Genomic DNA, 27,170 nt, shown 5'->3' with positions numbered 1-27,170 from the left:
TCGCGTATGCATCTCGATAGCTGAAAGAGCATGAAAAGAACTACCTGACTCATGATTTGGAGTTGGCAGCGGTAGTTTTCGCTCTAAAAATATGGAGGCATTACCTCTATGGCACGAAGTGCAAACTTTTCACTGATCATAAGAGTCTCCAATATCACTTTAGTCAGAAAGAATTTAATATGAGGCAATGACGCTGGCTAGAATTACTTAAGGACTATGACTGTGAGATACTTTACCACCCCGGTAAAGCAAATGTTGTTGCTGATGCTCTCAGTCTGAAAGTCAATCTTGAAAGAAAAGGTCGTCTCGACAATTGTGGAGAGTATAAAGAAAGCTCAAGAGGAAGTTTTTGAGAAGAATGACCGAAAGGGAGAACGTTTGGACAAAACGTTGGTGTTCGGTATAAACAGTCATGGACTGAAGGTGTTCCAAGATCGGATTTGGATACCTAAGAAAAGGCCGTCTCGACAATTATGGAGAGTATAAAGAAAGCTCAAGAGGAAGCTTCTGAGAAGAATGACCGAAAGGGAGAACGTTTGGACAAAAAGTTGGTGTTCGGTATAAACAGTCATGGACTGAAGGTGTTCCAAGATCGGATTTGGATACCTAAGACAGGAGGAGTCAGAGATCTTCTGATGGAAGAAGCTCACAAAACCATGTACTCGATTCATCCCGGTAGCACTAAAATGTATAGGGACCTGAAACCCTACTACTGGTGGCCGACGATGAAGCTTGATGTTGCAAAGTATGTGGTCGAGTGTGTGACTTGTGCGAGAGTCAAGACACAACATCAGAAACCATATGGGAGTTTAGAACCTTTACATGTGCCTATGGGTAAATGGGAAGTCATTGCTATGGATTTTGTCACTAAACTACCCAGAACAAAGAATGGTCATGACATGATTTGGGTGGTCGTTGATCGATTCACTAAGAGTGCGCATTTCATAGCGGCCAAGGAGAAATGGTCTATGGATAAGCTTGCGAATTCTTACGTGAAGGAAATTGTGAGGCTTCACGGTGTTCCGTTAATGATTGTGTCAGATCGTGACAGCCGTTTCACCTCACGATTTTGGAAAAGTTTACAAGAGGAATTGGCTACCAAGTTGTGTTTGAGTACAGCTTACCATCCATAGACTGATGGTCAGAGCGAACGGACGATACAAACACTTGAAGATATGCTGAGAGCATGTACCCTGGAATTCCAAGGTAATTGGGATGAACATTTACCTTTGGTAGAATTTTCCTACAATAATAGTTTCCACTCGAGCATTAAGATGGCACCTTATCAAGCTTTGTACGGGCAAAAGTGTCGTACGCCGTCTTGTTGGCTTGAGGCTGGGGAAAAGCAGTTTATGGGACCAGAGATAGTCCATCAAACTGCTGAAAAGTTGAAAATAATTAGGGAGAGAATGTTAGCAGCTCAGGATCGTCAAAAGAGTTATGCTGACAACAAGCGAAGACCGATGACTTTTGAAGTTGGAGATTCGGTTTTGCTTAAAGTCTCATCGTGGAAGGGACTTATAAGATTTGGTAAAAGAGGAAAATTAAGTCTAAGGTTTACTGGACCGTTTAAAGTTCTTCAGAGGATTGGGAACCAAGCTTACAAGCTCGAACTACCAGAAGAACTGAATGGAATTCATAACACTTTCCATGTGTGTTATTTGAAGAAGTTCATGGGAGAAGTTCCCGACATGATTCCGCTTTCGGAGTTGAGAATCGATGAGAACAAAAGGTTGATTGAAGAACCAGAGGCAATCGTTGACCGAAAGACTTAGAAGTTGCGACGCAAGATGGTCGAGTTAGTGCTTGTCCTATGGAAACACACGAATGGGCCGAATCTCACCTAGGATACGGAGAGTGACATGATGAGTCGCTACCCGCATTTGTTTGTTGATGTGTGATTCCGGGGATGGAATCATTCTAAGGTGGAGAGAATTGTAACGCCTGTGTTCCTGGGCTTGTCATTAATGTTGATATAATAGTCTTGGTTAACCTTTGTAACCCGTTTTGAAATAATAGAAGTGTATTATTTGAGTATTATGTGTTTTGTGCTTAATTGTGTGACTTAATTTAATTAAGAATAAAAATAAGCGTCAAAATGAAATGTTAGATAAAGCCAATATCTATGGATAATGTTGTAGTAGTTGAAACTGACTTCTAACGCCTTCTGGAGCCTGACAGAGCAAGTGGACGATGACGCATGCAATGACGATCAATCCCCACGACGTGAGAATTAGAAACTCATGACATGAACCCAGAAAATTCACCCTATAAATAGAAATCAAGGGTCAGCCGATTTTGGATGCTCCTCCCTTGCTCTCTCACTCCCAATACCCTCTCTAAGCCCTATTTTAACCCCCCCCCCCCCTCCGGAAGCCCCGATATCATCCCGAGACCCGAAGCTCGAAGATCCCGCGAAGAAAAGAGTTTCCGAGTCGAAGCTCTGCCCGTAAGAAGCCCGGTGAGTAAAGTGAACCCAGTTTCACCGAAGAAGTACTACTCTTATATCTGTAGTGTTGTCTGATCATCTTCTGATCAAGTGAGTGTGTAGTTACTTTCTTCTAACGCATAATTACGAAATATTTTATACGAAATACGTGTTATGTGTATATTTTGTTGTTATATGTATGAATGTATATTCACTTTCTTCTATCTCATAGATATGATTTATTCTCTATGAAATATGTGTTATGTGTATGTGTCTCATCTGTTGTTTGGAATATGTATTGAATGAGAATGCTATATAGGTTTTAAACTATGTATAAAAATATATATTTTTATCTACTAAAATGTTGGGTAGAACATGGGTAGATAGTTGATGTGTGATAAACATATGAGAGGCCTCGATGTTGTTGTTGTTGATCTAGTTATTCAGTGGAGTATGGATAACGACCACAGACTCTTTCTAGACAGTCCTGTGGAATGCTAGCAGACTCATAACCTATAGGTGTTGTGAACGATGTGTTCACCGGTGTACTCTATCCCCCTCATGGTTGTCTTTAGGACATCTACTGTTGAGGAAACCCCTTTGCAGTAATGTCCGTCCCGATGAAAATCCTAGATTAGGTCCCTTGAGATAGATGTTGTTTTAGGGACGTAAAGTGAGGATAACGGGAATGGGTAATCGGGTTATTGTTGGTTGGTGAAATTAAATATAATTATTTATTGTGGGTTGAAAACCCTATATGCTCACCAGGCTCCCAAGCCTGACCCACTCAGTTTTGTTGTATTATAGGTAGTGGCGCGAGAGCATAAGTTGGATGACTTATCAAGATCTTTTGATATTAGACCAGTTGTTATATGTAACTGTTGTATGGTCTATCTTTTGTTGTTTATGCTTTTGGTCTGTTTATTGGAACATGACATCCCGAATATTGTTATATAATGAAAATGCATATCTTGAAGAAATGCTTTGATAAAATTTATTTTATCATATTTTGTTTTGGGAACTAATTCCGCAACTCTTTTAAATCAATGGATTTACTCTGAAATTATTTTAAAAGCATAAATTAAAACGGTATTTTATGGTCGTGATTTTGGGGATGTCACATGTTTCTTTTTCTATGTCTCCGATCAGACTAAACGAGGAGCATTTCCCAAACATTTGTGTTGCCGAATCTCTAGTGGATCTACAATCGATGCCTGAGCTAAGGATGAAGAAGACCGGAGAGAGAGAGAGAGAGAGGGGGGGGGGGATTCATATACAAAAAACAAAGGGTATTTTCGTCATTTACAATTATTTAACAGGATCTGTTAACACAGTTAGTCATAAGGGTCTTTTACGTGCAAGGTTTGCTCCGGAAGAACATCTCAGGGAAAAAAGTTCCATAGGAACAAATCAAGGTAAAACTATAAAGTTAAAGGACCATCCGTGTAATTTTTTAGTTTTTTTAATTAGGAAGGATACAAAGAACTTTTTCATTTTGATTTTTTTATAAAGAAGCTAAAGAAAAAGTCTTTCCACTTGATGCTCTAAATAATCGAAATCTCTGCTCCAAGATTAATGTAACAAATTTTTGAAAACCGAAACAAATGTGGGCATTCTGCAAAATACAGAAACTATGGAGACCAAAATGTGAAATTCATCAAACATTTCCTTTGATGGAATCCTAACCTAAACCCTCATATCCTCAGACCTCTCTGTAGTTACGCTTAGCTTCCAGAAATTTTGAAATCTTTCAAATCAATGGTGGCTTTTCGATCCTGTAATTTTGCTGATCACTCTTTATTATCAAATTCGAATCGCATTTCTAGAATTTTGTTTAAAAACTCATTTTCCTCAACAAACGCACAAAACCCTATTATTCGAAATCATGATGCTCTGTATAAGCGCATATCGCCGGCGGCAATAACGCCAAAGACTTCAGTTGTTCCGATACTCGATCAATGGGTACAAGAAGGTAAAAATATCGTAGCTGATGAGCTCAAAAACATGATCAGAGTTTTCAGGAATCACAATCGATATTCCCAAGCTCTCCAGGTTAGTATATGATTCTATCTTCGCTTTTGTTTAATGCCATTACATTACTAGTATATGAAAGTTAGGCAACATTTGGTCTTTGTAGATCTGCCATTCTGGTGTAAGAAGTTGAATTTTGTTGGCCATGATTTAGTGATCAAATCCTTAGCTTTGAACTTGAAATCACTTGGATTGGGTTCGACATATGAATGTTATAAGAATTTGAACAAAATTGCACTTATTTATCCCTGAATATCTTGCTACATATTCTGATTTCAGCTCTCTGAATGGATGACTAACAGAAGTTACCTTGACCAATCATCTGGGAACCTTGCGATTCACTTGGATTTGATTTCAAGAGTCCATGGTCTAGAACAAGCTGAGAAGTTCTTCGATTCAATCCCAGACTCTTTAAAGAATTTCAAAGTCTATGGAACACTCTTAAACTGTTACGCCTTCAAGAAATCCTTAACAAAAGCAGAAGCCACCATGGAAAAGATGAAACAGTTAGGGTTCATGACTACACATTCTTACCATAGCATGTTAAGTCTATACACCAAAACCGAAAACCATGAGAAGCTAGTCAAACTCATTGACCAAATGGATAAAGCAAATGTTCGCTATCACAGACAAACATATTACATTCTGTTAACAGCATACGCCTCTTTTGACATCAAGTCAATGGAAAATCTTCTTGCTTACATGGAAGCCAATCCTTACCTCCCCCTCGATTGGCATGTTTACATCATTCTTGCAAAAGGGTATCTAAACTTTAATCAAGGTGAGAAAACCCTAGAAATGTTAAAGAAATCAGAGGAAAACATCTTTCAGAATACAAAAGGTGTTGCTTATGAAATCTTGCTTACAATGTACGCTAGTTTAGGTAAAAAGGATCATGTTTATCGTATATGGAATTTGTACAAGAAAACCTGGAGGAAAGTTGATAACAAAGGGTATCACCATATGGCAAGTTCATTAGTGAAGTTGGATGACATTGATGGAGTAGAAAAGATTGTGGAGGAATGGGAATCAGTAACTCCAATGTTTGACTTTTGGGTAGCTAATGTTTTAGTCAATGGGTATAGCAAGAAGGGTGATTGGAAGAAAGCTGAAGCTTTTGTAGAGAGATTGGTTAGTGAAGGTAAGAAACCTCCTAGAAGCACGTGGGATAGTTTGGCAACTGTGTTTAGTAAACATGGAGAGATGGAGAAGGCTATGGATGCAATGAGGAAGGCGATTTTGAGTAATGGTGATCATTGGAAACTAAATGAAGTTACTTTGAGGACATGTGTGAAGTATTTGGAAGAAAAGGGTGAGATGGAAGTCGCAAAGGAGTTGTTGAAATCAAGTGAGGGTTGTAGAGATTTGAAATTTGTTAGTGATGTGGTGGAGGTGAGTGGATAAAGGGAGATGACTTTGTCAGGTCAGTTTGACTTAATACAGAAACAACGACTTGATAAAGAAAGTCAGGAGAAGGAAATGCACTTTCATCTGTCAAGTCCTAACTTTTTATAAATTTGCTTTTATTTACTTTTTCGGACTTGATAAAGAAAGTTGAGGTAGGGAGGTGTACCATTTTGGTAATGATTTTCTATTGTTCGGTTTTTAGTTGTATTTGTAAGGTTGATTTTAGCTTGTATTTCGGTGGTAGGAGTGGACTTGACATTATTTTATTTTAATCGGTATAAAATACCAAAAACTTGCACAAAATAACAACCTATCTACCCCTTACTATAAAAAAAGATAAAAATATAGTATTTTTTCTTGTAATGTCAACAAACTTACATTTTTTTGATGGCATGGTTCTCGTTGCAATTTTATCATCCGCGTCCACTAGCACATGAACAAACACGTTTAATTATGTCGGATTTTATGAGATTTAAATAACATTTAAAATGGTATTTAGTTTTAGTTTTTCTTTTAATATTTTACTTATTTTAATCAACCAATGGTATTATGATATTGACTATTCAACAACACGATTTATACCATAAACTACTATATCTTAAAATAGATATGTATGAATTCATGGTTATCCAAATTTTTTTTTTTCTTTATGGGGGAGGGGAATGGGAGAAGACTTTACGATGATTAAAATAATTAAACTAAACCTATATTATAAGCTAAGAAACTTATATACTAAATTAATGCAAAGGCTTCTAACTTATAATTCTAAACAAATGTCAAATGGTAATGTTTCCTAATCCTTTAGACTTGGAAACCAAGCAACCAAATAACTCCCAAAGAGGGAGTATTCACTCATACTTAGCATTTTAAACAAATAACCATCATTATATTGTTGGATTTGTCGAGGAAAGAAAGATTATTATCATTACTATATAATAGGAAAAGTATTGAGAAAATATCTAAGAACGATAAGGGGGAAAATTTTAGAATATCATATAAATAGTTATGGATCTCACAAAGATAAGAGTTTATGAACTAAATTTAATTGTTGTAATACTAATTCTTAGTCATGGTGGGTTGTGAGAACACCACTTCAAATACAATTTCATCACACAATATTATAGAATGAGGGGCTTGAATATAATAATTTGAAGTTTTAAATAATAGAGTCTTATTAACAAAACTTTACAGGTTTAGTAAATTGGTGTTGTTCACTTAATTAGATCACTTGCATTAGTATTGTTTAGTGTTATTTGTTTGTTTTCCTGTTAACTATTCTATTTGTATTATCGTCAATAGTTGATTTTTTGTTTTTTTTTTATTGTTTTACTTATGTTAAAAAGATAAATAATATGAGAGAAAAATGATCTGAAATGGGAAAGAGAGACGTGTAAGGTTAAATTAAATTAATGGAATTTTTGAAAGAAACATAAAGCAAAACAAACATTTTAAAATGAAGATGATGCATATTTTAGATATAATTGTAATTTTGGGAAGGACTAGGAAGACAAAAATTTAAAGGAAACGACATTGTGAGGCTTATTTTGGACAAAATTGGTGTTACTTTGGGGCATATTTTTTTTAAAATTCCTTGACAAATTATTTTTTATGATGATTCCAAACAATTTATTTGTATTTATATTTAGAAGTTAATATTGTATGTTTTGCCCAAAAAAAAAATGAAAAAGAAATCCTTTGACATAAGTCTTTAACTTTTATTTATTTTTATGTATTTATGAAGAAAACTTGATATTTTTTTAGTTTATGTTAACATTGATAAGGTTGTTTGATATGAACTTATGAAGGAACATAAATTATGGAGACAAAAATATTATGTACTGTGTACAGATCAAGTAAAATTATTTATAAAAAACATAAAAATAAATAGACATTAAAAATATATACTTTTTTGAATTTTCTAACAAATGAATATGTTAGAAAAACATGAAAATATTAATATTGTAATGCTTAGAAAATGAGAAAATAAAGGGAAGCTAGCCAAGAGATGAAACGATGAAAAAGACAAAAACGTGAAAAGCAAAGCATCACCATAACAATTTACACCAATAGCAATAGCCAATGGATGATGACTTGCCTTTGGACTTTCTTTCTTCCTTCAGCCCAAACCACTACCAGGAGGCAGAAGGAGATAGCATAGCCATAGCCATACCCATATCACTGTAGCAGCAGGCGCAATCCAATCATCTCCCTCCATTGTCACTTCGATCTCATCTCCTCCAAATTTCAAACAACATTCAAATCCCGGGGCTTTTGCTATCTTTCTGTGCATCTGATTCTTTGGCATCTGGAGCCGGTCGGTGTTATCTTCTTCTGTTTCATGTCTTATCAATTGCATAAACATCTAAACAAAATTTCCATTCCAATTTCACAGTTTGCAGTCCATCGGAAGCAGTCGATTGAATTGCAACTATATGGAGGTGTAGTTGCTTCACTTCAACCCTAACTTTGTACCTAAATATTGATTCTGTTTGTGTACTTCTGTACGAATTCAATTTTTTGCTATCGTGATTTAGATGCGTAACATAAACTTCTGTACGAATTCAATTTTCGGAATAATTCGTGAGCTTTCATACCTTAATAATCTGACGATCCTATCTGATCGAGTCACGTGAATAGCTTCTAGATCACCTTAATTTTAACCTTTCTCGGGATCTTCAGCCAGTTTTTCGCTTAGCCTAAAGATACTTTCTGGTTGAATTGGAATCAGTGAACTCTGCCATTTTTGTATAACAAAAATAGATACTCAAATAGAATGATCCTGCAATAGACAATACCATTGTTTTCACGGCCTTTCCATTTCCAATAGCTTCTTGTTCTGAACATTTTTTGTTATTATCTTTCAACTAAGAAAAATACAGCCCTGTTTCTTTTCTGTCCCATGAATTGCTGTTTTGAGAAGTGCTGTCTGGATAAATGATGTCTAAAAACATAGGCATTCTTGCGCTAATGGAAGTGATTAAATGAGATAAATGTGTAAAAGGTTTAGGACTTAATGAGGAAAACCTTCTTTTCCCCAACTTTCTCTATGAGTATGAAGTAATTGTTTCCCCTGAATTAAGTTATAAAGAAATACCCATATATAACTTACCAGATCAAGTCCATTAAGTAAAAAAAGAAACAATATGTTTTAGAGGGATACACACTCTATGGTGTTGTTTCATGCTTCTTTAGCCTTCTATGTTTATTACTTCTTCCATTGATGGTTGGTTTTATACTTATGAACTTTGTTGTAGCTTTTTCTGTTCAATTTGCAATTTCACTTGTTTTATCTAGCTGCCTGTTTCTGGATATGCTTAATACCAATTGTAATTAGGATCAGTGTAGACCTTACTCTTCCATGGCTGAATGAGTCGAGATCAGCAATATGGTTGAAGTTTTTGTTGATTATGTTTTTGCTATTGGAATGATATACAATACTTTTGTCATCTTTAAGATTAATTTCATTAGCCACATGTAGTGAATATACTATTTTGTCTCAATCATTCCGCTTATATTAACCCTAAATTTGTCGCAAGTGTAAATAAATCATTACTCTAAATTAGAAAGCTAACTTGTTTTCATGTCGGTATTTTAGCACTTAGATATTTCACTTTTTTTGGGTTCAACTTTTTATCCTTACACTATGTTTCCTCCTGTTTTGGAATACATGCTGATCAAGGTTTGAGTTTTATGGCTGTTTCTATGTTAATTTGTTGTTCATTTTCATTTAGGTGAATGAAATGTGTGTCAAGTGAAGGGTGCTTCTAGTTTTAAGTCTAGGAAAGAAGATATTATGTGTTGATCATCAAGCAATTAGTGGTGCAAATTATTATGGATGTGGTGAGTGGAGCTAATGGTCATGACAACAGCTCAAGTCTAGCTTCTAAACAACGCCTTCGTTGGACACATGAGCTTCATGAACGATTTGTTGATGCTGTGGCACAATTGGGTGGCCCTGATAGTAAGTTTCATTGATCTTCATTATTTAAACTTAAGTTTATTGGTTGCATTTTCTTTCTTTTTGAGCAAATAGTTGAATTTCTACCATTCTTCTCTATATAAGCAGACTATCACTATACATACTTCCAGGGCATTAGACTATGCATGTGTGTCTTTCTATTGCACAAGAACTGGAATAAATTGTTTTTCTTAGAAGTCTAATAAGATATGCAGTGTTTCCATTTTTGAGAATTTGTTCAAGTGAACTAATATATAGTCATATATTAATCATTACAAAAGCAGTTATGGTTCATTTTGGTCCACAAGATCTTTAAGTTGAAGTGAAAAGATATATTGGGTATCTGTGTTGGTTGTTTGTTGATATCTTTTTTCAAGTCAAACTCTGCAATTCTAAGTGGAGAGGGATTAAGCTATTGTTTCATTTTTACTTAATGGTCTTACTCTGAGAAGCTATTTATGGGTGTTTCTTTTTTACTTGATGTAGAAAGAATGGTTTAATAGATATAGTTGAGTAAAAGAGGCTTCCCCCATTAAGTCCTTACTATTTAGTATTTACAAATTTATCCATCTTAATTTTTTACTTTTTGCAAGTGTGGAATTGTCTTCTCAAGTATCTTTTAAACATCAATTATCTGGAATGGACTTTATTGATAAGACACTGAATGGCGAAAAGCAAGAAATACCAATATGTCCTTAAAAAGAAAAAGGTTCTTAAAGCTGCAATTTTAATAACCAAGAGACACCAATATATCCTTGTTGTCATAACCTTAACTACCAGTTTCCTCAAATATTGGTATTTCATTGTTTATATGAAGTAAGCAAATATCATCTAAGCTAGAAACAGAAACACCAGGAAAGAAGGAGTTTGTTTTGTAATTTGTACGATGGAATGGAATTGTGCATTATAGTAGGAATGTGTTTCCTTCCATTTTGTTAATTTTGTTCCTTAGCAGGGAGTATCGTTTTACTGATGTAACCTTTAGTGATACAAATGCTTTTAAAAAATTTCGTGTTTTTTAATTAAATTACAATTTTATTTACTTTTAGTAACTAGAGAATATATTTTATTATTATCTTATTTCGGTTATAATGAGCTCTTATTATATTTAATTTCTGTTGATGTAAACAAAAAATAAGATAAATTTGTACTTGAATAATATGTAGAGTATATTTTTACTTTTAAGGAATTGGTTAATCGTCCCCGTTGTGTCTATTCCGTTCCATTCAACTAAACAAGGAATCGGCTTGCAGCTGTGCCTCCATTATTTTTTAGGGTTAAATCAGGAAATATCAAATTATCAATTTACTTTCACTCCTACCTTCATTTCTTCCTATCTCAGTTGTCAGTTTTCTACTCTGAAAAATAAAAAATCTGCCCTATTATTATATATAGCAATATCATCAAAATACAAAGCAATTTTCACAGATAGATTTCTCAATGTATTATGTCCTAAATATTGAATTATTATTGGGTGGCTCGTTTAAACTACAATGTGTTAATAAGAAAAAAAATTACAATTACAATACTAATATGCTGTTAATAAAGTAGTGATAAATGAAAGTATGTTGTTATTTATTGCATGTAATCCTATTTTTAATTGCATGACTGATTTGTGAGGCTTGACATGTTTTACAGGGGCTACACCAAAAGGCGTGCTGAGAGTGATGGGTGTTCAAGGTCTAACAATTTATCATGTCAAGAGCCACTTGCAGAAATATAGGCTGGCAAAGTACCTCCCTGATTCCTCTTCTGAAGGTATTCAGTATTCTATTCTGTATTTTAATCTTTATAATGTAATTCAAAATACTGAAATCTAAATTTGAAGAGAGGGTATAGTAAACCAATACATATAAGTAGGGTGGCATTTGTTTAGCCTTAAAAAACAGATGTGCTGACTGCTGATTGATTATTTTGGTGAAATTGGTAATGCAAGGAAAAGTGTTTGACCAGAAAGAATCGGGTGACATGCTTTCCAGCTTGGATGGATCATCGTAAGTCTTGTTTGTTTGTTTGTTAGAATGCCAAAAAGCTGTTCGTTTTATATTGTCTGATGGAATGGAATTATCGACAATTCTTGAAGGATTGTTGATTTTGCAATATAACCCATTTTTTTTTATAATGATAAAAGTATATATTGAAATGATTTAATAAAATTAGAACTTTATTTTCTGAAATATGTTTGTGCAGTGGAATGCAGATTACAGAAGCACTGAAGCTGCAGATGGAGGTGCAAAAGCGACTGCATGAGCAATTAGAGGTCTTATTTTGCCTAAAATAAAATGCTATAATTAGCTTTAGGTTTTTCAAAGTAAAGTAGGTTTACATATATGAAAGTGTTATAGGTCCAAAGACAGCTTCAACTACGAATAGAAGCCCAAGGGAAGTACCTAAAGAAGATCATCGAAGAGCAACAGAAGCTGAGTGAAGTCCTATCAGACGACAACTGCCAGGAATCCAAAAACCCAACCGACCCTATCACTCCACCTCCTCCCATCATCAAAAACTCCACCCCCGCCCCAGTCAACGCCACCGATGAACATGAGCCCGTAACCCCAGACTCTGACCGTGGTTCACCGGTTATCAAGAAGCAACGAGTGAGCCTCAGCCAAGGGGTCGGCTTAACTCACCAAATACTCGACTCCAGCTTAAGGCAACACCCGGTTGTTTATGGAATGTCAGTTAACAATCAAGATTAAAAATTAGACTGAGCCAATTGAAATTGGAATTTGTCCTCAGGGAATCGGGATTGTTTTCTACTTTGTGCAGTTTCTTTATAGAAATATATATATATATATATAATTTATGTTTGATTAGGTGGGATGGGTTTGGGTGTGGTAATACTCTTAAAACTTGTAATTCATGTTATGATGCCAAGACAAATTAGAAGACAAATTAGATGATGATGATGATATTTATGTATTTTATTCATGGTGTGATGTTCTCCATTGGACGTTCCGTGTTATATAAGGTCCAAATTCTACTCAACTGTAACAATAAAAACAGTTTTGTATATATATAAATATAATGAACAATCAATAAAAAAGTACATTGTTATTTCTTTCTTGCATTTAACAATGAAACATATCAAATCAGCAACTCAACTCAAAACACAAAGATTGATAAAACATTTCCAACAACCAGTAGGCTACCTACCGCCTAAATGCATTCCCTTCACTCTTCCTTTGTGAATAATGTGTTCTCCGGCGAACACTCTCCTCTATGGTGGAGCTGCCGCCCTTCTCAGCCCCATAAACGCTTTTATGAGCCACATCCAGGAAGTTCCGCCCACCGGAACTTCCATGGCTAATCTCCTTAGCATCATCATCCTCCGCCTGCTTCAACCGCTTCCATCTTTGTTCTTCATGAAGCTCCGCATCCATTTGCATCTCCTTAAGCTTTCTAGCCCTATCCTCTTTCGAAAGTGCATTGCTATTTCTATGAACTGGCGGCCGATGATGCCTCCGCTCTTCCCTGTCCCTGTGATATCTTTCCGGTGAAACCCTATCCCTAGCGGCATTCTTTGAGCGGTCCTCCACTTGTCGAACATCATCATCATCAGAACTCATACGATGTTTAGAAACCGTATGTTTTTCATGTTTTGACTTCTTGCGGTGATGTTTTTCTTTGTCTGAGGTTTTATCCTTCTGCTTCTTTGCTTCAACCTGATAAACAAGATTATGATGGTTAGATACATTGTGTTTATTACACAGGACACTTTGTTGGGCTATTTTCGATGATATGGGGTAGAGAAAGGGCATTCACGTCTTTCGCCATAGACAAGGGAGATCAAGAACAAGTCCCAGTCCCACCCAAAAAGGTGGGACAGGGAACTGCTCTTGATCTTCCATATGCATCAAAAGACATGAATGCCCTTTCTCTACCACATATCATCGAAAATAACCTACAAAGCTTGCCTAACTGACTTCTGTCCCATGAAATGCATCTAAAATGACTATAAATTCTAATGAAAACAAAATTTTGAACTTACAGATTTACGGATCATTGCCATCTGGACTGGATTATTCTTTACACGAGCTAGTGCTTCCTGTTCACGCTGCTTTATCATAAGCAAAGGATCCGAATGCAGTTTCCTCCATGCATCATTAGCAGACTGTGGCTTATCTTCGAATAAAGCCCCTGGTGCACCCGCCTGTTACAGCAGAGATTGTTAAATATGAAGCCCCAAGATAATAAAAACTGTTCAAATGTAAAAAGATTGATGTAAATTAGAAAAAAAACTGAGGATGTGATTGTAACAACTCATAACGGGAAGGATAGTTATAGTGGGATCACTTGATATGATTGAAAGCTAGTGTAACCTATGATGTCAAATTTAGGATGAAGAAGAAACTGAAAGGAAGAATTAGGGCACCTTGTTTGCAGAGGTGGAGGGTTCAGGTTCCGCCTTCGGGGGGAAAGATTCAAGAGCCTTGAACCCCGTATCTGAACTGTCCTTCCTTGAGGATAATCCCGAATCGTATAAGAAATCCAATCGTTCTTGCTTCCTGAAATATTAGAAAAATGAATCGGTAAGAATGTGAAAGATGAAACCCTAACCCTAAATCTGCGAATATGAAATTAGGGAAATAGAAAGAGGAGCTTACGGAACTAAGCCGGCCTGTTCCTGAAGTTGACGAAATTCGGCTTTCTCCCTTTCCTCGTGGATTTGCTTTCGGAGTTCCTCGAGCTTCTTCTGTTCGGCATCGTGCTTCTGCTCTGCTTTCCAAACGTTTTCAATATTACGCAGACTACCCGTGTGCCATCCTTTCTTGTTCAGAAACTTCAAAGCCATTCTTGAAGAGCGGTGATTTGGTGTTTACTTGATGATCGAAACGACTCCCTCTTTATCGTCCTCAGATCGCCTCAAGAGTAGAAGATTTTGCTTGAAAGAAATTTGATTATCTATACAGACGATAAAAGGTCAGATGAAGGGTTAAGGGACATTCACAATCACATTTGACAATTAATTACTTCAAATATCTTTTTTGTTTTAAGTTTTTTTAATATTTTTAAAGAAAAAATTAACTCTGACTGAATTTATTTATAATTTTCCAAGATTAATCAATTATAGAATTTACCAAAATAGCCCACTAATTTTATAAAGTACATATGTAAGGTTGGAAAAATATTTATGAAATTCGCCAAAATTACGTTGTTTAAAAAAATTAGAAGAAGAAAAACATAGATTATCCACAAAAATCCAAGCTTTTATCCAATATTACCAATTTTTTGAGTTATCTTCAAAACGCATTTTCACAAAAAAAGAAAATTTGATATTGTACCTTTGATATGTAAAAATAAAAAATAATTTTTATCAAAAGTTTTAATGGATTCTTTGTATGATCGACCGAACAAAAACAAATAAATCATGAGGCTGAAGACAAACTATGTATATGTTTAGTTCAATTAAGATTATGATATACTAGAAAATTTGAACCGGACAATTAACCGTCTATAGATTATTTTTCATGTTAATTTATATTATTTTAAAAAATAAACTAACAACTACAAAATAGATTTAAATAAACACCTAGTTAATTATTTTGATAAAAACACAATTTAAACTAAAAATTCACAGATAATTAAAAGAAATTGATTTATTAATCAAAAAATTTGTGAACCTAACGTGGAAATATGATGATAACTAAATAAATTAAGATTAAGTATGCATAAAATATTTTTTATAAACCTACTAAATAAATAAATAAATAAATAAATACTAATATCAAATGTTACACTATAATATAACAAACAATTAAACATATGAAATAATTAAAATAAAATATACAACTTTATAATATCTTCATTTGTCATGATTATCACATATACATAGATATAGATGTGATCTAAGATTGTTACATTCACAACAGGTTATCACTGACCAAAAAGTTTCTTAAAACTTAGAGTGAAACGACAGATATCATAGGGAAGTTAATCAAAAGTCTAGTATGTATAAAATATCTTTTATAAAATACTAAATAAATAAATAAATAAATAATTACTAATATCAAATTGTTACGGTATAATATAACAAACAATCAAACATATGCAATAATTAAATAAAATATAAAGTGTTATAATATCTTCAACCAAGAGTTTTTTAATATATTCATTTTATATTCATGCCAAGTAGAGAAAGTCAGAAAGCAAAAGCGAGAGACAGAGAAATAGAATGAGGTTGTATATATGAGGAGAGAAAAATGCAATACATACAACGGCAAGCTGAGTTACCACTAAAGAAGTGTGACGGGAAGTGGCGAGAGTCAGAGATGGTTTGGGAGTGATAGGCCCAATGGGCTCACGAATGGGAAACGACGATGATGTCTGGTGGTTTTGAGGTTTCTTGATTTTTGGCTTTTTGAGATCTAAAGGATACTTGGAAATATTTTTATTGTTACATTGATTGATACGATCTCTCTCTTCTTGGGATGTCAACGAGAGCAAACAGGACGGTGATTGCTGATGGGTTTTGAACATATCAAACAATCTTATGTGTACATGCAACTCTAAATAATTTGATCTACATTTTCTCTAGTTGAACATACAAATTAAACAACAAAGTAGAAACCCTAAAACACTAGTATATACTCAAAATACACAGTTAGGGTTAAGAAAATCATACCTCAATTGATATGTAGTAATAACAATGAAAACATTGTGTTGTTGAAGCCTTAAGAGCAAGCGCCACAAATGTCGCGCCTCTAATAGTTCACACCCAACACTAGCAAGAAGATGAGAGATGAGAGATGAGAGGTAAGAGAGAAATTTTGGCCCTTGCTTCAATAGTAGAGTAGTCGAAATATCCAAGGTGTAGGACTCATTATGTAGTGCTAATAGGAAACCCTAGATAAACTCAAAACCAATATAATAATATTATATTGTTTTGGTAATTATCCAGTTTCCTAGTTATTCTCCAAGGATAATTCTTAAGCTCCAAGAAAGCCCTTAAAACCATCCACACCATGAGGAAGGTTCCAGAATGCATCTTGCTTAACTATTTAATAATTGCACTTTGAATCCCTGCCTTTTAATTTATTCTTTTAATCCCAAAATTAATTTCAATTAATTTCTGATTAATTATTAATTAAATAATATGATTTCTAATTAATATATTATTTCCATATATAATACATTAATAAATCATTTATTTCAATTTATTAATCAAATAATAAATTCAATATATCTCTCCAAAAGTCATCATGTCCAGTTGCTAGTTTTGAGGGCAACCAAAAAGGACTGTGCTACTATTAATTTAAGTATATACTAATTATAATTATGAGCTTAGACACCTAATCCAACAATTGTATCCCCCCCAAAAAAAATTTACCCACTCCCTCGCCCCCGTCCTCGATTGATTTTGGGCTAACTTATTTGGGCTAAAAATACTATTTTTTGGGTAACAAATAGTTATTTATAGCACAATTTCACATGTTACAAACAACTTAAAAACATATTTTTTGTTGAATTTTGGTACATAAAAATCATTCTATTGTTTATTGTATTTATATAATTAATATATGTAATAATATAAATATATTTAATTTATTAACGAGGCCCCCATGGCGGTTTCGGGACGGGACTGTCAACCCCCGCTCCCGCTCCTGTCCCCGATTTTTTTTCAGCAAATACCCCTATACTTGACGGGGACCCCACAGGATCGAGGTCCCACGAGACCTTTTGACATCCATACTCTTCCGTGCATCTCTCTTTGATAGTTGTTATCTTCCTATCTTTTAAGCATATCTTTTAAATTTTAGTTACAATCTTCTTGAAAGTTAATTTGTTTCTAGAATATGTACTTATTTCTTTATATGAAATTTTAATTGTTGCAAGAATAATAGTAAATAAGGTTTAAAAAAAAATAGGGGGAAGGGGGGGTTCGATGGCCCCTCCTGGCCCCCATCGAATTCCACCAATGTATATGAATAGTATGATGATGAGGATTTTGCAAAATCCTAAAATGTGTCCAAAAATTCTTCTTTGAAATAGTGAGAAAACATTTTTTTTGTTATTTACACGTATTAAAACTACATTATCATAAAAAATAAACTTCAAATATCAAATAATAATCTATACTAATAAATAAAACCCATTTTCTGCCACATGTCATGTCCTCATTAATTTGGACACATGACATTTTAATAGATTTTTAGAATTTATTTAATTCCACATGTAATTTTCTGATTTGTTTACATATCACAACTTATTTCGGTTACAATATTGAGAGATGTATATATTTCCTTGAAAAATAATTGATATATTTATAATGTAATAAATGTCATAATTAATGAGAGCTCTAAAATTGATATTGATATTAAATATTGATATTAAATTTAATGTTTAAATTTTTATTTTTAATAAACCCGTGTAGTACATGGGTCTCACACCTAGTAATAATAATAACAGCAAAATATATCTATGTTATCAAGTTTTAATTTGGGATATCAAAATCAGGATCTTACTTTTTTTTTTCTAGAATCCATTTCATTTTCTAAGGTATTGATTAAGTTTGAATTGGGATCAAAATCTTACTACATTTAAATAGTTATAAGTTTAAAACTAAAAATATATCTCTATATTTGACTAATAAGAAGTTACATAGTGTTTGGAACATAGTGATCAGCTTAAAATTAATATATGAACTTAAATCTAAGTTTCTAGATAATCTTCCATGACAAATGATGTACACATGTCATTTTCCCCCTTTATAGTACAATTATTTTTTCTTATAAAACTCTTTTAGTAAGTGTAATGAATGCAATAAAATCGTCTAATAAACAAATAACAACTCACCAAGATGTGAGGCTTATGTGGCTTTCTTCGATATACGATGTTTAATTTTCGAGCTCAATAGACAAATTTGGGGCTCGACATTCAAGTAGAACTTTAGATGCTCATTGTTAGATACTAAAGACCAAACAAAAAATGGGTTGGATCATATCATCATACGATCTTATGATCATACGATCTTACGATCATATGATCTTATGTCGATCTTGCTACAAATCGATCATGTTGCAATTTAGATCGTTTTTACTTGTACGTTCTTACGATCAAAATCATGATCTTAAAAACACTAGTTCCAATAGAATCATCAATTATCCCAGAATAACGACATGTTTTTCATGTTTGTTTTGTTTAAATAATGATCGTCAAAACACATTCTCGTGATATGTTTTTAAAGAGTCTTTTCCGTATAACAAGCAATACAATTATGTAGTTTACTTTGGCTAAAGATTGGATTTGGATGGATAATTTGCAAGTTTTCTTGCAACGAATTGGTCGTTTCAATTGTATTGTGAGTAGGTGTCCGTAAAAATCAACAAATAAACAGTTACTCATAAAAAAGTTCACACATCAAAATAACCTAGAAAAATTAGCACACTTTGTAACAAACGAAACATCAATCAACTTGATTGCAGCACGCAAAAAGACCATTTTATTATTATATTTTGTTACTATATAGAATACAAATCTTGTTCTCTTCTTTTCTTTTCATGCTTTGAATAAATTTAACACCCAAACGTGTCTTGTTATTTTTGTTTGGAAACATTGCTACAATGTAATTGAATTAGATGTCCCCGTAAACTGCACTCTTTCACCTGCAATGCAATTCAAACAAAAAACAGTTAGCCAAAATTTCAAGATCCATTAATTTTTTTTTTTTTTTTGCATAAAAGTTCTTGAAGAAAGTCAAACCTGTGATGTATTTGTGTTTGCCAATAAATTTCCGCATTCCTCTACAAGTGCTTTTTCTATATTGATAACTGTCGCTAATTCTGAGCTCAAACTATCCATTTCTTCCGCCTGGATTTCGAACAAGATTCAGTAAATTACATCTTTTTGGACATTTTTTAAAAATATTTCAGAAAATGATGATGGACTTTGATATTTAACTCATGTCTCCTATATGTAATGTTGTTACCTTAGGCAGGAATGTTTGCATGTGATCAACTATCATTTCTGTTGTTTTTACTGCTGAATCAAGAGCCTCAGCTGCTTCTTTTATGTTAACCTGCCAGAAAAAAACGCCTCTTCATCATCACCAATAGGGGTAATATGGTAATTTCACAAGGTAAAACAAGTCATGTCTTACCTGAACATTTCCAGTTACAGGAAGCCGAAGCAATGAGTTGGTCAAAGCAGTGGTTGTGCCTGATAAGGAACATGTGTAATCTTCCTCCAAACCAGACCATTCATCAAGATAAGGCATCTAGAATAACCCACAAATAGATAAGTTAGCTTAATAAATACTAATGAAATTGTAAAAAATATAAATGAATAATAGAAAAATCATTTATTCACCTGAGCCTCAATAATGGTGGAAACTGCTTTTATGCGTTGCAGTATTGCAAGTTCAGCTTGCTTCTTCTTCACAGTCTCACGTAGATGAGCTATATCAGCTCCAAAGGAAAATAGTTGATTCTACAGAAAAATACAAACTTTCTTTAATCAGAAATATTAGACAATTATGTTAGAAATATACTGTAATGTGGTCTTCACTTTCATCAAGATCAAGTTGATTCCACAGAAAGAGTAAGTTTCTTGATTACAAGTATTAGACAATTATGATAATAACAATATACAGATGTAAAAGGTGCTAAAGACTATTATTATATCCTGAAATAGGTAATAGATGTCATCAGATCAGCCTGCATTCATCAAAAAAATACTTTATGTACTCATAATTATCAACAAGGAGAGACAAACCTCCATTGATGTTTTCTGGGTTTGCGTAGTGACTTGTGCTTTAGCGTTTGCGTATCTCCATTGCAAGTAATGATTATGAAGCAATTTTAAAGAATGGATATCTTCTTGGGAAGATTGAGGTTTCCTTGCCTTTCTTGAATCAACACCGAGTTTCATACTGGTGGGTTGTGGTGGCAGGGAGTTGGTTTTGAAAGAATTCTGACAAGAGGATATTGACAAATTAAGAGATCGGGAGCAAAGGGAAGACGAAGAAAACTTGGATAATGGAGGACAATTGCCAACGTCGGTGGTGCTGCTGCAACTGCTACTTCGAACGATCAATCTGGTGGATAATGTATCTTCGGCTGTCATGGAAGATCTCGTATCCGGAAGAGGCCATGTTCTGGTGTGTTGAGAGGAGATTGGGGAATTAGGGCACGAAGTTGAACCCCCGTGCATCTGTTCCGATTCGTTTGAGGGAGGTTGGGATTCAACAAAGCTCTGAGAAATTGCTACAGCGGTATCATTATTGGAGCTAAGATTGGACGATGAGAAGGACAATCCCGTCGATTGCAAGAGTTTAGCAGCATCAGTTACCGATGAACTCGTCGTCTGACGCTGTGGGAGCCTGAACCTTGAGGGAACGATCCTATCTGTCGTAGCTATTGGCGTATCAGATCTGGAAGATTTGCCTGTTCTCAGAGAGGTTGATTTAAATTTCTGAACTCCAAATCCATTCTCTTTGGCACTTTGTTTCCGGTGAATCGGAAAGGTATCAGGTTTAGCGTGCTGAAACGGGGTGTCCATGCTCCGAAAAGTCTCTGGGATGTTGTCGTGAGAAGAAGAAAAAGAAGCAGAAGAAGAAAGGGGTTCATGTTCATGGCTGCGCAGCACCAAGCGTCTCTGAGAGGGTGAGGGTTTTGATGATCTTTCAGGCACCGGAGTTGAGACGGAGTGATTAGATCTGGATATAGGTGACTTCATGGTCAGAGAGTGGAGATCGCCGGCAGATGAAGAAGCGGCTGGAGACATAAACCTGGAGCTGACCTCTCTAACTCTTGGGCGGCGGTGAGGCAGAGGAGGAGGAGGAGCCCCCTGATCCGCCGTTGAGCCTGGAACAACTGCGGCAATGGAGTTGCTCATTGTCACCGGAAACAATGGAGGTGATTCAAGTGAGAAATGGTGAGGGAGGTCGGAAAAGGAAGATGGAGAAAGTAGCCGTTGCTGATTGTTTTCAAATGTTGGGGGAGCAACGGTTCACGACCATAAAAATTGTTAATGTTTGCTTCCGTTTTAAATCCATAAATAATGTCTTTATTTTAGATATATTTCCGCCCAATTATCTTTTTAATCATTAACTAAGTTTTGCACGATTATTTATGATGTATACATTTATATACATTATATTAGATTATATTAGATATAGTCATTACATACCTATTAAAAAAAAAAGTAAAATGATATCAATTCACTTCACCTTTACCACATCCTTACCGTCACAGATACCATAATCTAAAGGGAAAATGACTTAAAGGTAAAAATGTTTTAAAAATCATTGAAGTTTTGATTTAAAAAAAAAAATCATCCAACTAAAACCATTGTATTAATAAAAACACCAACCAAGTATAAGTTTTGTTCAGATCCAACCTAATGGTAACCGATTGTTGTGGGTTATAAGATGACTTGGATTAAAATTTAAAGAGTTGGCATAATAATCAATGACATGAGATAAGAGTGGGTGACATGGAAAAAAGTTTAGGGTTTGTCCCAACCGAATGATAAGTTATTATACCCTTATACTCCATGTTTGCTTGGTTATGTCATATTTCATATTTGGTTAGTTATTTGATTTATTTTTGTTGTATATGAAAGATCCAATCAAAACAAAATGTTCACTCTGGAAATGGGTTGATGAAGATGCATGACCAATAAATAAGAATAAGAAAGATGATGTAAAAGCAGAAGCAGTAGTCGATTCCATTGAAGTGAGGATATCAATTTTGGAAACGATTTCAATGAGCACAAAGGGAAGGCGAATAAGAAATCTATGAGTTTTACGAAGGACTTTGCTCAAATGAGTAGGGAATTGTGGGTTCATAAGTTTTTGATAATCACGCACATATATATATATATATATATATATATATATATATATATATATATATATATATATATATATATATATATATATATATATATATATATAGGGAGGATCATTTGAGAACTTATAGTTTTCCGAGAACCTGAGAACCAAATAACAGCCGTAAGATCAAAATAATAAAAGGTTAAGATGCTTTATGACATTTTTGTAAATACTTGAACAAAATAAAACATGGGGGTACGGTAGTGAAATTAATTGAGGGACATTTTTTGGGATGACAAAATCCGCTTAGTTCCCCAAATTAAATCCATTATTCAAGTCTCTCTCTCTCTCTCGTTCCGCCTCCTTAACGATCGACGCTTCCTGATCTCAAATGATGTCTCCCACTTATCTCCGAAGCCTTTATTCTTTTGTGCTTTCACCTTTATCGTCAACAGGAGATATCAATTTCAAAAATCAAAGATTGTTTTGGTTAATCTGATACCAAGCTGCCATTGGACTCCTTCAACTTCGATATATTACTCGAGGCTACTGTGTTGGATATCTCCCTTTTTTTCGTCGGTCGTCGCACCATCGGAGAACTCACTCGTATACATAGATCCTTTTTTCCAGAGAATAGTGTTCCAGATCGTAACCTTGATGATGGCAGGGGCTCTATAGTTTTCGACCTAATCTTACCTTCTTCTTGACGGTATATTAAGATCGAGGCTGCGATGACCCCCGGCCTGTGTGATTTTTAGGTTTTGTCCACAACCACAACCACATCTGTCGTTTCTAAAACTGAGGTAAAATCCGTTGTTGTTGTGTGATTCTGATTCAATTTTGGTTTATCGTTGGTTGAGTAGTACCTACATTTGAATGAAAAATATATCAAACAATTTATTGTGTTAGTAGACGTGATTGAAAGGCTAAATGCTGCTATTTGTTTTATCATCATGTTTGATACTTTATAGTTTTCTTCACATGATTATGTATATAGTAAACGAGATGTTAAGTCTGAGTTATTATTTTATCTTGTTCTGGTTAATGACTTTGAATGAAACATCCCAAAAATACGACCTGAAAATTTCATTTTTAATATAACCAAAAATCATAAAGCTGAGTATCACATATTAAACCATACGCTGCATATCTCAAACCATACTAAAATACTGTGAGAAAAACTATGTCACAACTGTATCAAAACATATCTAAGAAACTAAATCGACTCCCAGGACAGAACTAAAGTTGTGGTGTGTGCGATGCCATCATCCCGAACTCTTCCCTTTACTTGCGGAAGTACCTGAAACCAAAAATTGAAACCGTAAGCACGAAGCTTAGTGAGCTCCCCCAAACTACCACATACCACACAATAACAAATAAAGCACATACTGGGCCTTGCCCACTGCATCGGACCGAAGTCCGGAACTGACTGAGACCGTGTCCCCTGCATCGGACCGGAGTCCGGAACTAACTGCATCGGACCGAAGTCCGAAACTATCTGAACATAGCATATCATAAACACGTATTCGCTAACATAACACATATACTGCATCAGACCGAAGTCCGGAACACATAACACAAAACATGCTTGAATCACAAAGACATCAAGCACTCTAACTACTGCATCGGACTGAGGTCCGGAACTACTGTTAACTAAATGGTCCGGCATTGTGGCCGTAGACCCGTTCCTACTGGAAGGAAACTCACCTCGTGAACTGGCTGCTGTGTGTATGGCTCTGGAAGCTATCTGCTGCTGTTCCGGTATCTCCCCGGCTACAATTCCATAAACACACTCAATCAACTACTAATAACTAAATTGGGGTAAAATGACTCTTTTACCCCTGGTCAAAGTCAACTCTCCCGGTCAAAGTCAACCTACAGTTGACTTGACTCGCCGAGTTGGGCCGCCAACTCGCCGAGTCTCTATTCTCACTTCTCAACCCTACTCGCTGCTACTCGTCGAGTATGTTCACGAAGAAAATATGTGCGTTAAAAAATCCAAAACTGTTCACCAGCCCTCAAATTTGTAAACTTTTCGAAAAATGGGCTGAAATTGTCACTTTGTTGAAATTCAGGGACTGAAAAAGTAATTATGCATCAATTTCCCCTTCATTTGTAACAATTTCTGGAAATGCCAAAACTGCATAGTCATGAAAAATACGGGGACCAGAGCTGTTAAAACGCTGAAGTTGCATGGACCAAATGTGAAACTTTGAGTTATCTTCCCCATTTAGGCTTTGACACAGCAACTCAAACGAATGTTCCCAAACAAAGACCATAAATCTGATTCCGATCAACCAATAACTCCGATGAAAGCTTTCATTCCGAGCGCAAACATGCGAATCCAAGCACATTCGCAGTTCAATTGCAAGACGATACACCATTACGAAACCCGGTACAGGTTCGCTACGAAACCCGGTACAGGTTCGCTGCGAATCAAGGCGCCCCGAATCTTTGACCTCTCGCTACGAATCAATCGTCCATAGACCTAATGCGAATCTTTAGTAAAACCAAATTCATGCACAGGTTCATGAGAGCACAGTCCCACCTTTCGTTCCGAATCCGTCGATTACACACCCAAAGTGAACGTTCACAGGTGAAGCAATTTTGACTTTTCGTTGGTCAACCCATTCGTTCCAAGTCAATTTCACAGATGTTCGCTTACAAATGGAGTTACGAATCCGAGTACAGTCTGATTTCCAATGCTAACTGATTGAAACTACAAATCCTGATTCGTTCCGAGTCAAGCGACTTCAATCCCGATTCCTAGATCGTTCGCTCCGAATCAATAGATAACAAACCCGATGCGAATCCATGACAACGAACGTTCGTGAAAGTGGAGTGCGAGCCCATAATTCAATTCCAAATCCGAATCGATCGCATGTAAAATGTTCGCAGTGAATTCGTTCGTAGTTTTGACTTTTCGTTTGACTGGTAATTGCGAACAAACATACAACCACTGCGATTTCATTCGTTTGCATCACCACTTCCAATTATGATTCCGATTAGATTCGCAGAGAGTCCGTTCCCACCAATTTCGACTTTTCAATTTTGATCATTGTTCATCCCGATTAATACCCGTTCACATCATATTTCTGATTACGACATAAACCATGATTGCAAGACCCATTTTATTACGAACCAAAAGAACGTGAAGCACCACAATTTGATTTTATCAGTGATCATCAAACTACGAATGTATTATTGCAATCAGCAAGACAATCAATTAAGATACCAGCGCTCCGATAGCTTAGCATCGCACCAACTACCCTCGATCATTTAACCCGATTTTGACTTTTCTGTTTGACCATTCAAATTGAGATTCAACGCAGTTTATCATATGACTCCAAAAATTGCATTCAGCCAACACCAAGTCAATACTCCACGGATCGATTTCATTTATGAATCATTAGTAATTTGAAGAAACAAATGAAATCAAGTCAATCAGTAAGAACGGGAAAAAAATGTTGAACAAAGAATGGATGAGCAACGAATTCAAGATGCGCCTTTTATACAGATGGGTCAATTGTAATAGCATAAAAGAAACAATCGATATTCAAACGTTTACAAACAATAGCTTCAGTTAATCATCGATTTGTTAATTTTGACAAGCAAGGGAATATCGAATTGAACACAAAATGAAGATGCAATCGGAGACTCAGATGTAAATGTAATATTAGAGCCAAAGAAAATTAGATCGACATTAAGCGTATGGATCATGAACAGTGAATCGGCCAAAAGATTGGGCCAGATCAATATAAGACTTGAATAGATCCAATTGGGTTAAAACAAATGTCTAAAATCAATTGATTTTTGGATTAAGCTAACGAACATAACCAATATGAACAGAAGAATGAATCGGATTAAAAAAAAATACCAGATGAACAGTAGAAGAACATCATAAATCTTCATGAACGGTAATTTGAACAAAATTTTGATTCCAAAACGCCAAAACACCCATAATCTTCAATAACTTGTGCAGAAAATCATAAAATCAAAAACTGATACTTCAAAAATCAATAAATCTTCAAAGACCCGCTCTGATACCACTTGTTGGGAATAAAACCCTAATTGTGATTTGATGAACAAGACATGGAAAATAAGAACAAACACAATAAAAAAGATATGTCGAATGATCACTCGATTTATTCAAAACATTAGGAATAGATTACACTTTCAGAAAAGATTAAAGAATCTAACTTTACATAAGAAACCTCACAATGTTTGGCGGCTACATTTTTCCTCACTCTTAACTGTAACACCCAAAGTTTTGAGGACCAAGAAAGGAAAGAAAACACTAAGTTTAGGGGTCGACTCGGCGAGTCCAAGGAGGGACTCGACGAGTCCGAGCGGGATCCGAGCCGAGGAGTAAGTGACCGACTCGGCGAGTCGGCCAAGGTGACTCGGCGAGTCTGGTCTGTGCGAGGAAAGCCCTAATGCCGGGAGTTGTATCCTATATAAAGGGTGTTATGTCCCTCCCTCAGCCCCCATATCACTCCAGAAGACCTGTAAACCCTATAATTCGTGTGAGCCTCCATTATTGAGAGAAATAGCTTTGGGAGGAAGGAAAC

General features: G+C 35.2%; 4 protein-coding genes across 4 annotated transcripts; 2 read left to right on the top strand and 2 right to left on the bottom strand.

The window, feature by feature from the left end:
* The first annotated feature begins 4,070 nt into the window (after nt 1–4,070).
* Nucleotides 4,071–6,138, top strand: LOC145102245 (pentatricopeptide repeat-containing protein At2g20710, mitochondrial-like). The gene is made up of 2 exons (XM_079039627.1): nt 4,071–4,480; nt 4,739–6,138. Exons 1-2 carry the CDS (start codon nt 4,187–4,189, stop codon nt 5,861–5,863), a joined length of 1,419 nt encoding a protein of 472 aa, XP_078895753.1. The 5' UTR covers nt 4,071–4,186; the 3' UTR covers nt 5,864–6,138.
* Nucleotides 6,139–7,925: 1,787 nt separating this feature from the next.
* Nucleotides 7,926–12,772, top strand: LOC145102244 (myb family transcription factor PHL7-like). The gene is made up of 7 exons (XM_079039626.1): nt 7,926–8,180; nt 8,259–8,304; nt 9,598–9,827; nt 11,463–11,582; nt 11,761–11,818; nt 12,015–12,084; nt 12,170–12,772. The coding sequence occupies exons 3-7, from the start codon at nt 9,698–9,700 to the stop codon at nt 12,521–12,523; spliced, it is 732 nt and encodes a 243-aa protein (XP_078895752.1). The 5' UTR covers nt 7,926–8,180; nt 8,259–8,304; nt 9,598–9,697; the 3' UTR covers nt 12,524–12,772.
* Nucleotides 12,773–12,815: 43 nt separating this feature from the next.
* LOC145102243 (uncharacterized) lies at nt 12,816–14,760 on the bottom strand. The gene is made up of 4 exons (XM_079039625.1): nt 14,432–14,760; nt 14,200–14,332; nt 13,816–13,977; nt 12,816–13,489 (listed from the first exon to the last, which is right to left on the bottom strand). The coding sequence occupies exons 1-4, from the start codon at nt 14,617–14,619 to the stop codon at nt 12,977–12,979; spliced, it is 996 nt and encodes a 331-aa protein (XP_078895751.1). The 5' UTR covers nt 14,620–14,760; the 3' UTR covers nt 12,816–12,976.
* Nucleotides 14,761–19,239: 4,479 nt separating this feature from the next.
* On the bottom strand, nt 19,240–21,792 carry LOC145102242 (protein ENDOSPERM DEFECTIVE 1-like). The gene is made up of 6 exons (XM_079039623.1): nt 20,538–21,792; nt 20,133–20,252; nt 19,924–20,040; nt 19,753–19,842; nt 19,527–19,634; nt 19,240–19,429 (listed from the first exon to the last, which is right to left on the bottom strand). Exons 1-6 carry the CDS (start codon nt 21,657–21,659, stop codon nt 19,361–19,363), a joined length of 1,626 nt encoding a protein of 541 aa, XP_078895749.1. The 5' UTR covers nt 21,660–21,792; the 3' UTR covers nt 19,240–19,360.
* Nucleotides 21,793–27,170: the final 5,378 nt, after the last annotated feature.

This window comes from Lactuca serriola, chromosome 4 (genome assembly GCF_051521515.1).
Source record: "Lactuca serriola cultivar US96UC23 chromosome 4, Lser_US96UC23_V15, whole genome shotgun sequence".
NCBI classification, from domain to species: domain Eukaryota; kingdom Viridiplantae; phylum Streptophyta; class Magnoliopsida; order Asterales; family Asteraceae; genus Lactuca; species Lactuca serriola.
This window is presented reverse-complemented; position numbering and strand designations above follow the sequence as displayed.

Bases quoted from the DNA above. Each gene is read 5' to 3' on its own strand.
- LOC145102245 (XM_079039627.1), top strand. From the start codon at position 4,187: ATGGTGGCTTTTCGATCCTGTAATTTTGCTGATCACTCTTTATTATCA. The intron at 4,481-4,738 runs GTTAGTATATGA...TTCTGATTTCAG, and splicing joins GATATTCCCAAGCTCTCCAG to CTCTCTGAATGGATGACTAA.
- LOC145102244 (XM_079039626.1), top strand. From the start codon at position 9,698: ATGGATGTGGTGAGTGGAGCTAATGGTCATGACAACAGCTCAAGTCTA. The intron at 9,828-11,462 runs GTAAGTTTCATT...CATGTTTTACAG, and splicing joins ACAATTGGGTGGCCCTGATA to GGGCTACACCAAAAGGCGTG. The intron at 11,819-12,014 runs GTAAGTCTTGTT...ATGTTTGTGCAG, and splicing joins TCCAGCTTGGATGGATCATC to TGGAATGCAGATTACAGAAG.
- LOC145102243 (XM_079039625.1), bottom strand. From the start codon at position 14,619: ATGGCTTTGAAGTTTCTGAACAAGAAAGGATGGCACACGGGTAGTCTG. The intron at 14,333-14,431 runs GTAAGCTCCTCT...CTAATATTTCAG, and splicing joins GAACAGGCCGGCTTAGTTCC to GAAGCAAGAACGATTGGATT. The intron at 13,978-14,199 runs GTGCCCTAATTC...CTGCTGTAACAG, and splicing joins CCTCCACCTCTGCAAACAAG to GCGGGTGCACCAGGGGCTTT.
- LOC145102242 (XM_079039623.1), bottom strand. From the start codon at position 21,659: ATGAGCAACTCCATTGCCGCAGTTGTTCCAGGCTCAACGGCGGATCAG. The intron at 20,041-20,132 runs GTGAATAAATGA...GGGTTATTCTAG, and splicing joins CCACCATTATTGAGGCTCAG to ATGCCTTATCTTGATGAATG. The intron at 19,843-19,923 runs GTAAGACATGAC...TTTTTCTGGCAG, and splicing joins CTGTAACTGGAAATGTTCAG to GTTAACATAAAAGAAGCAGC.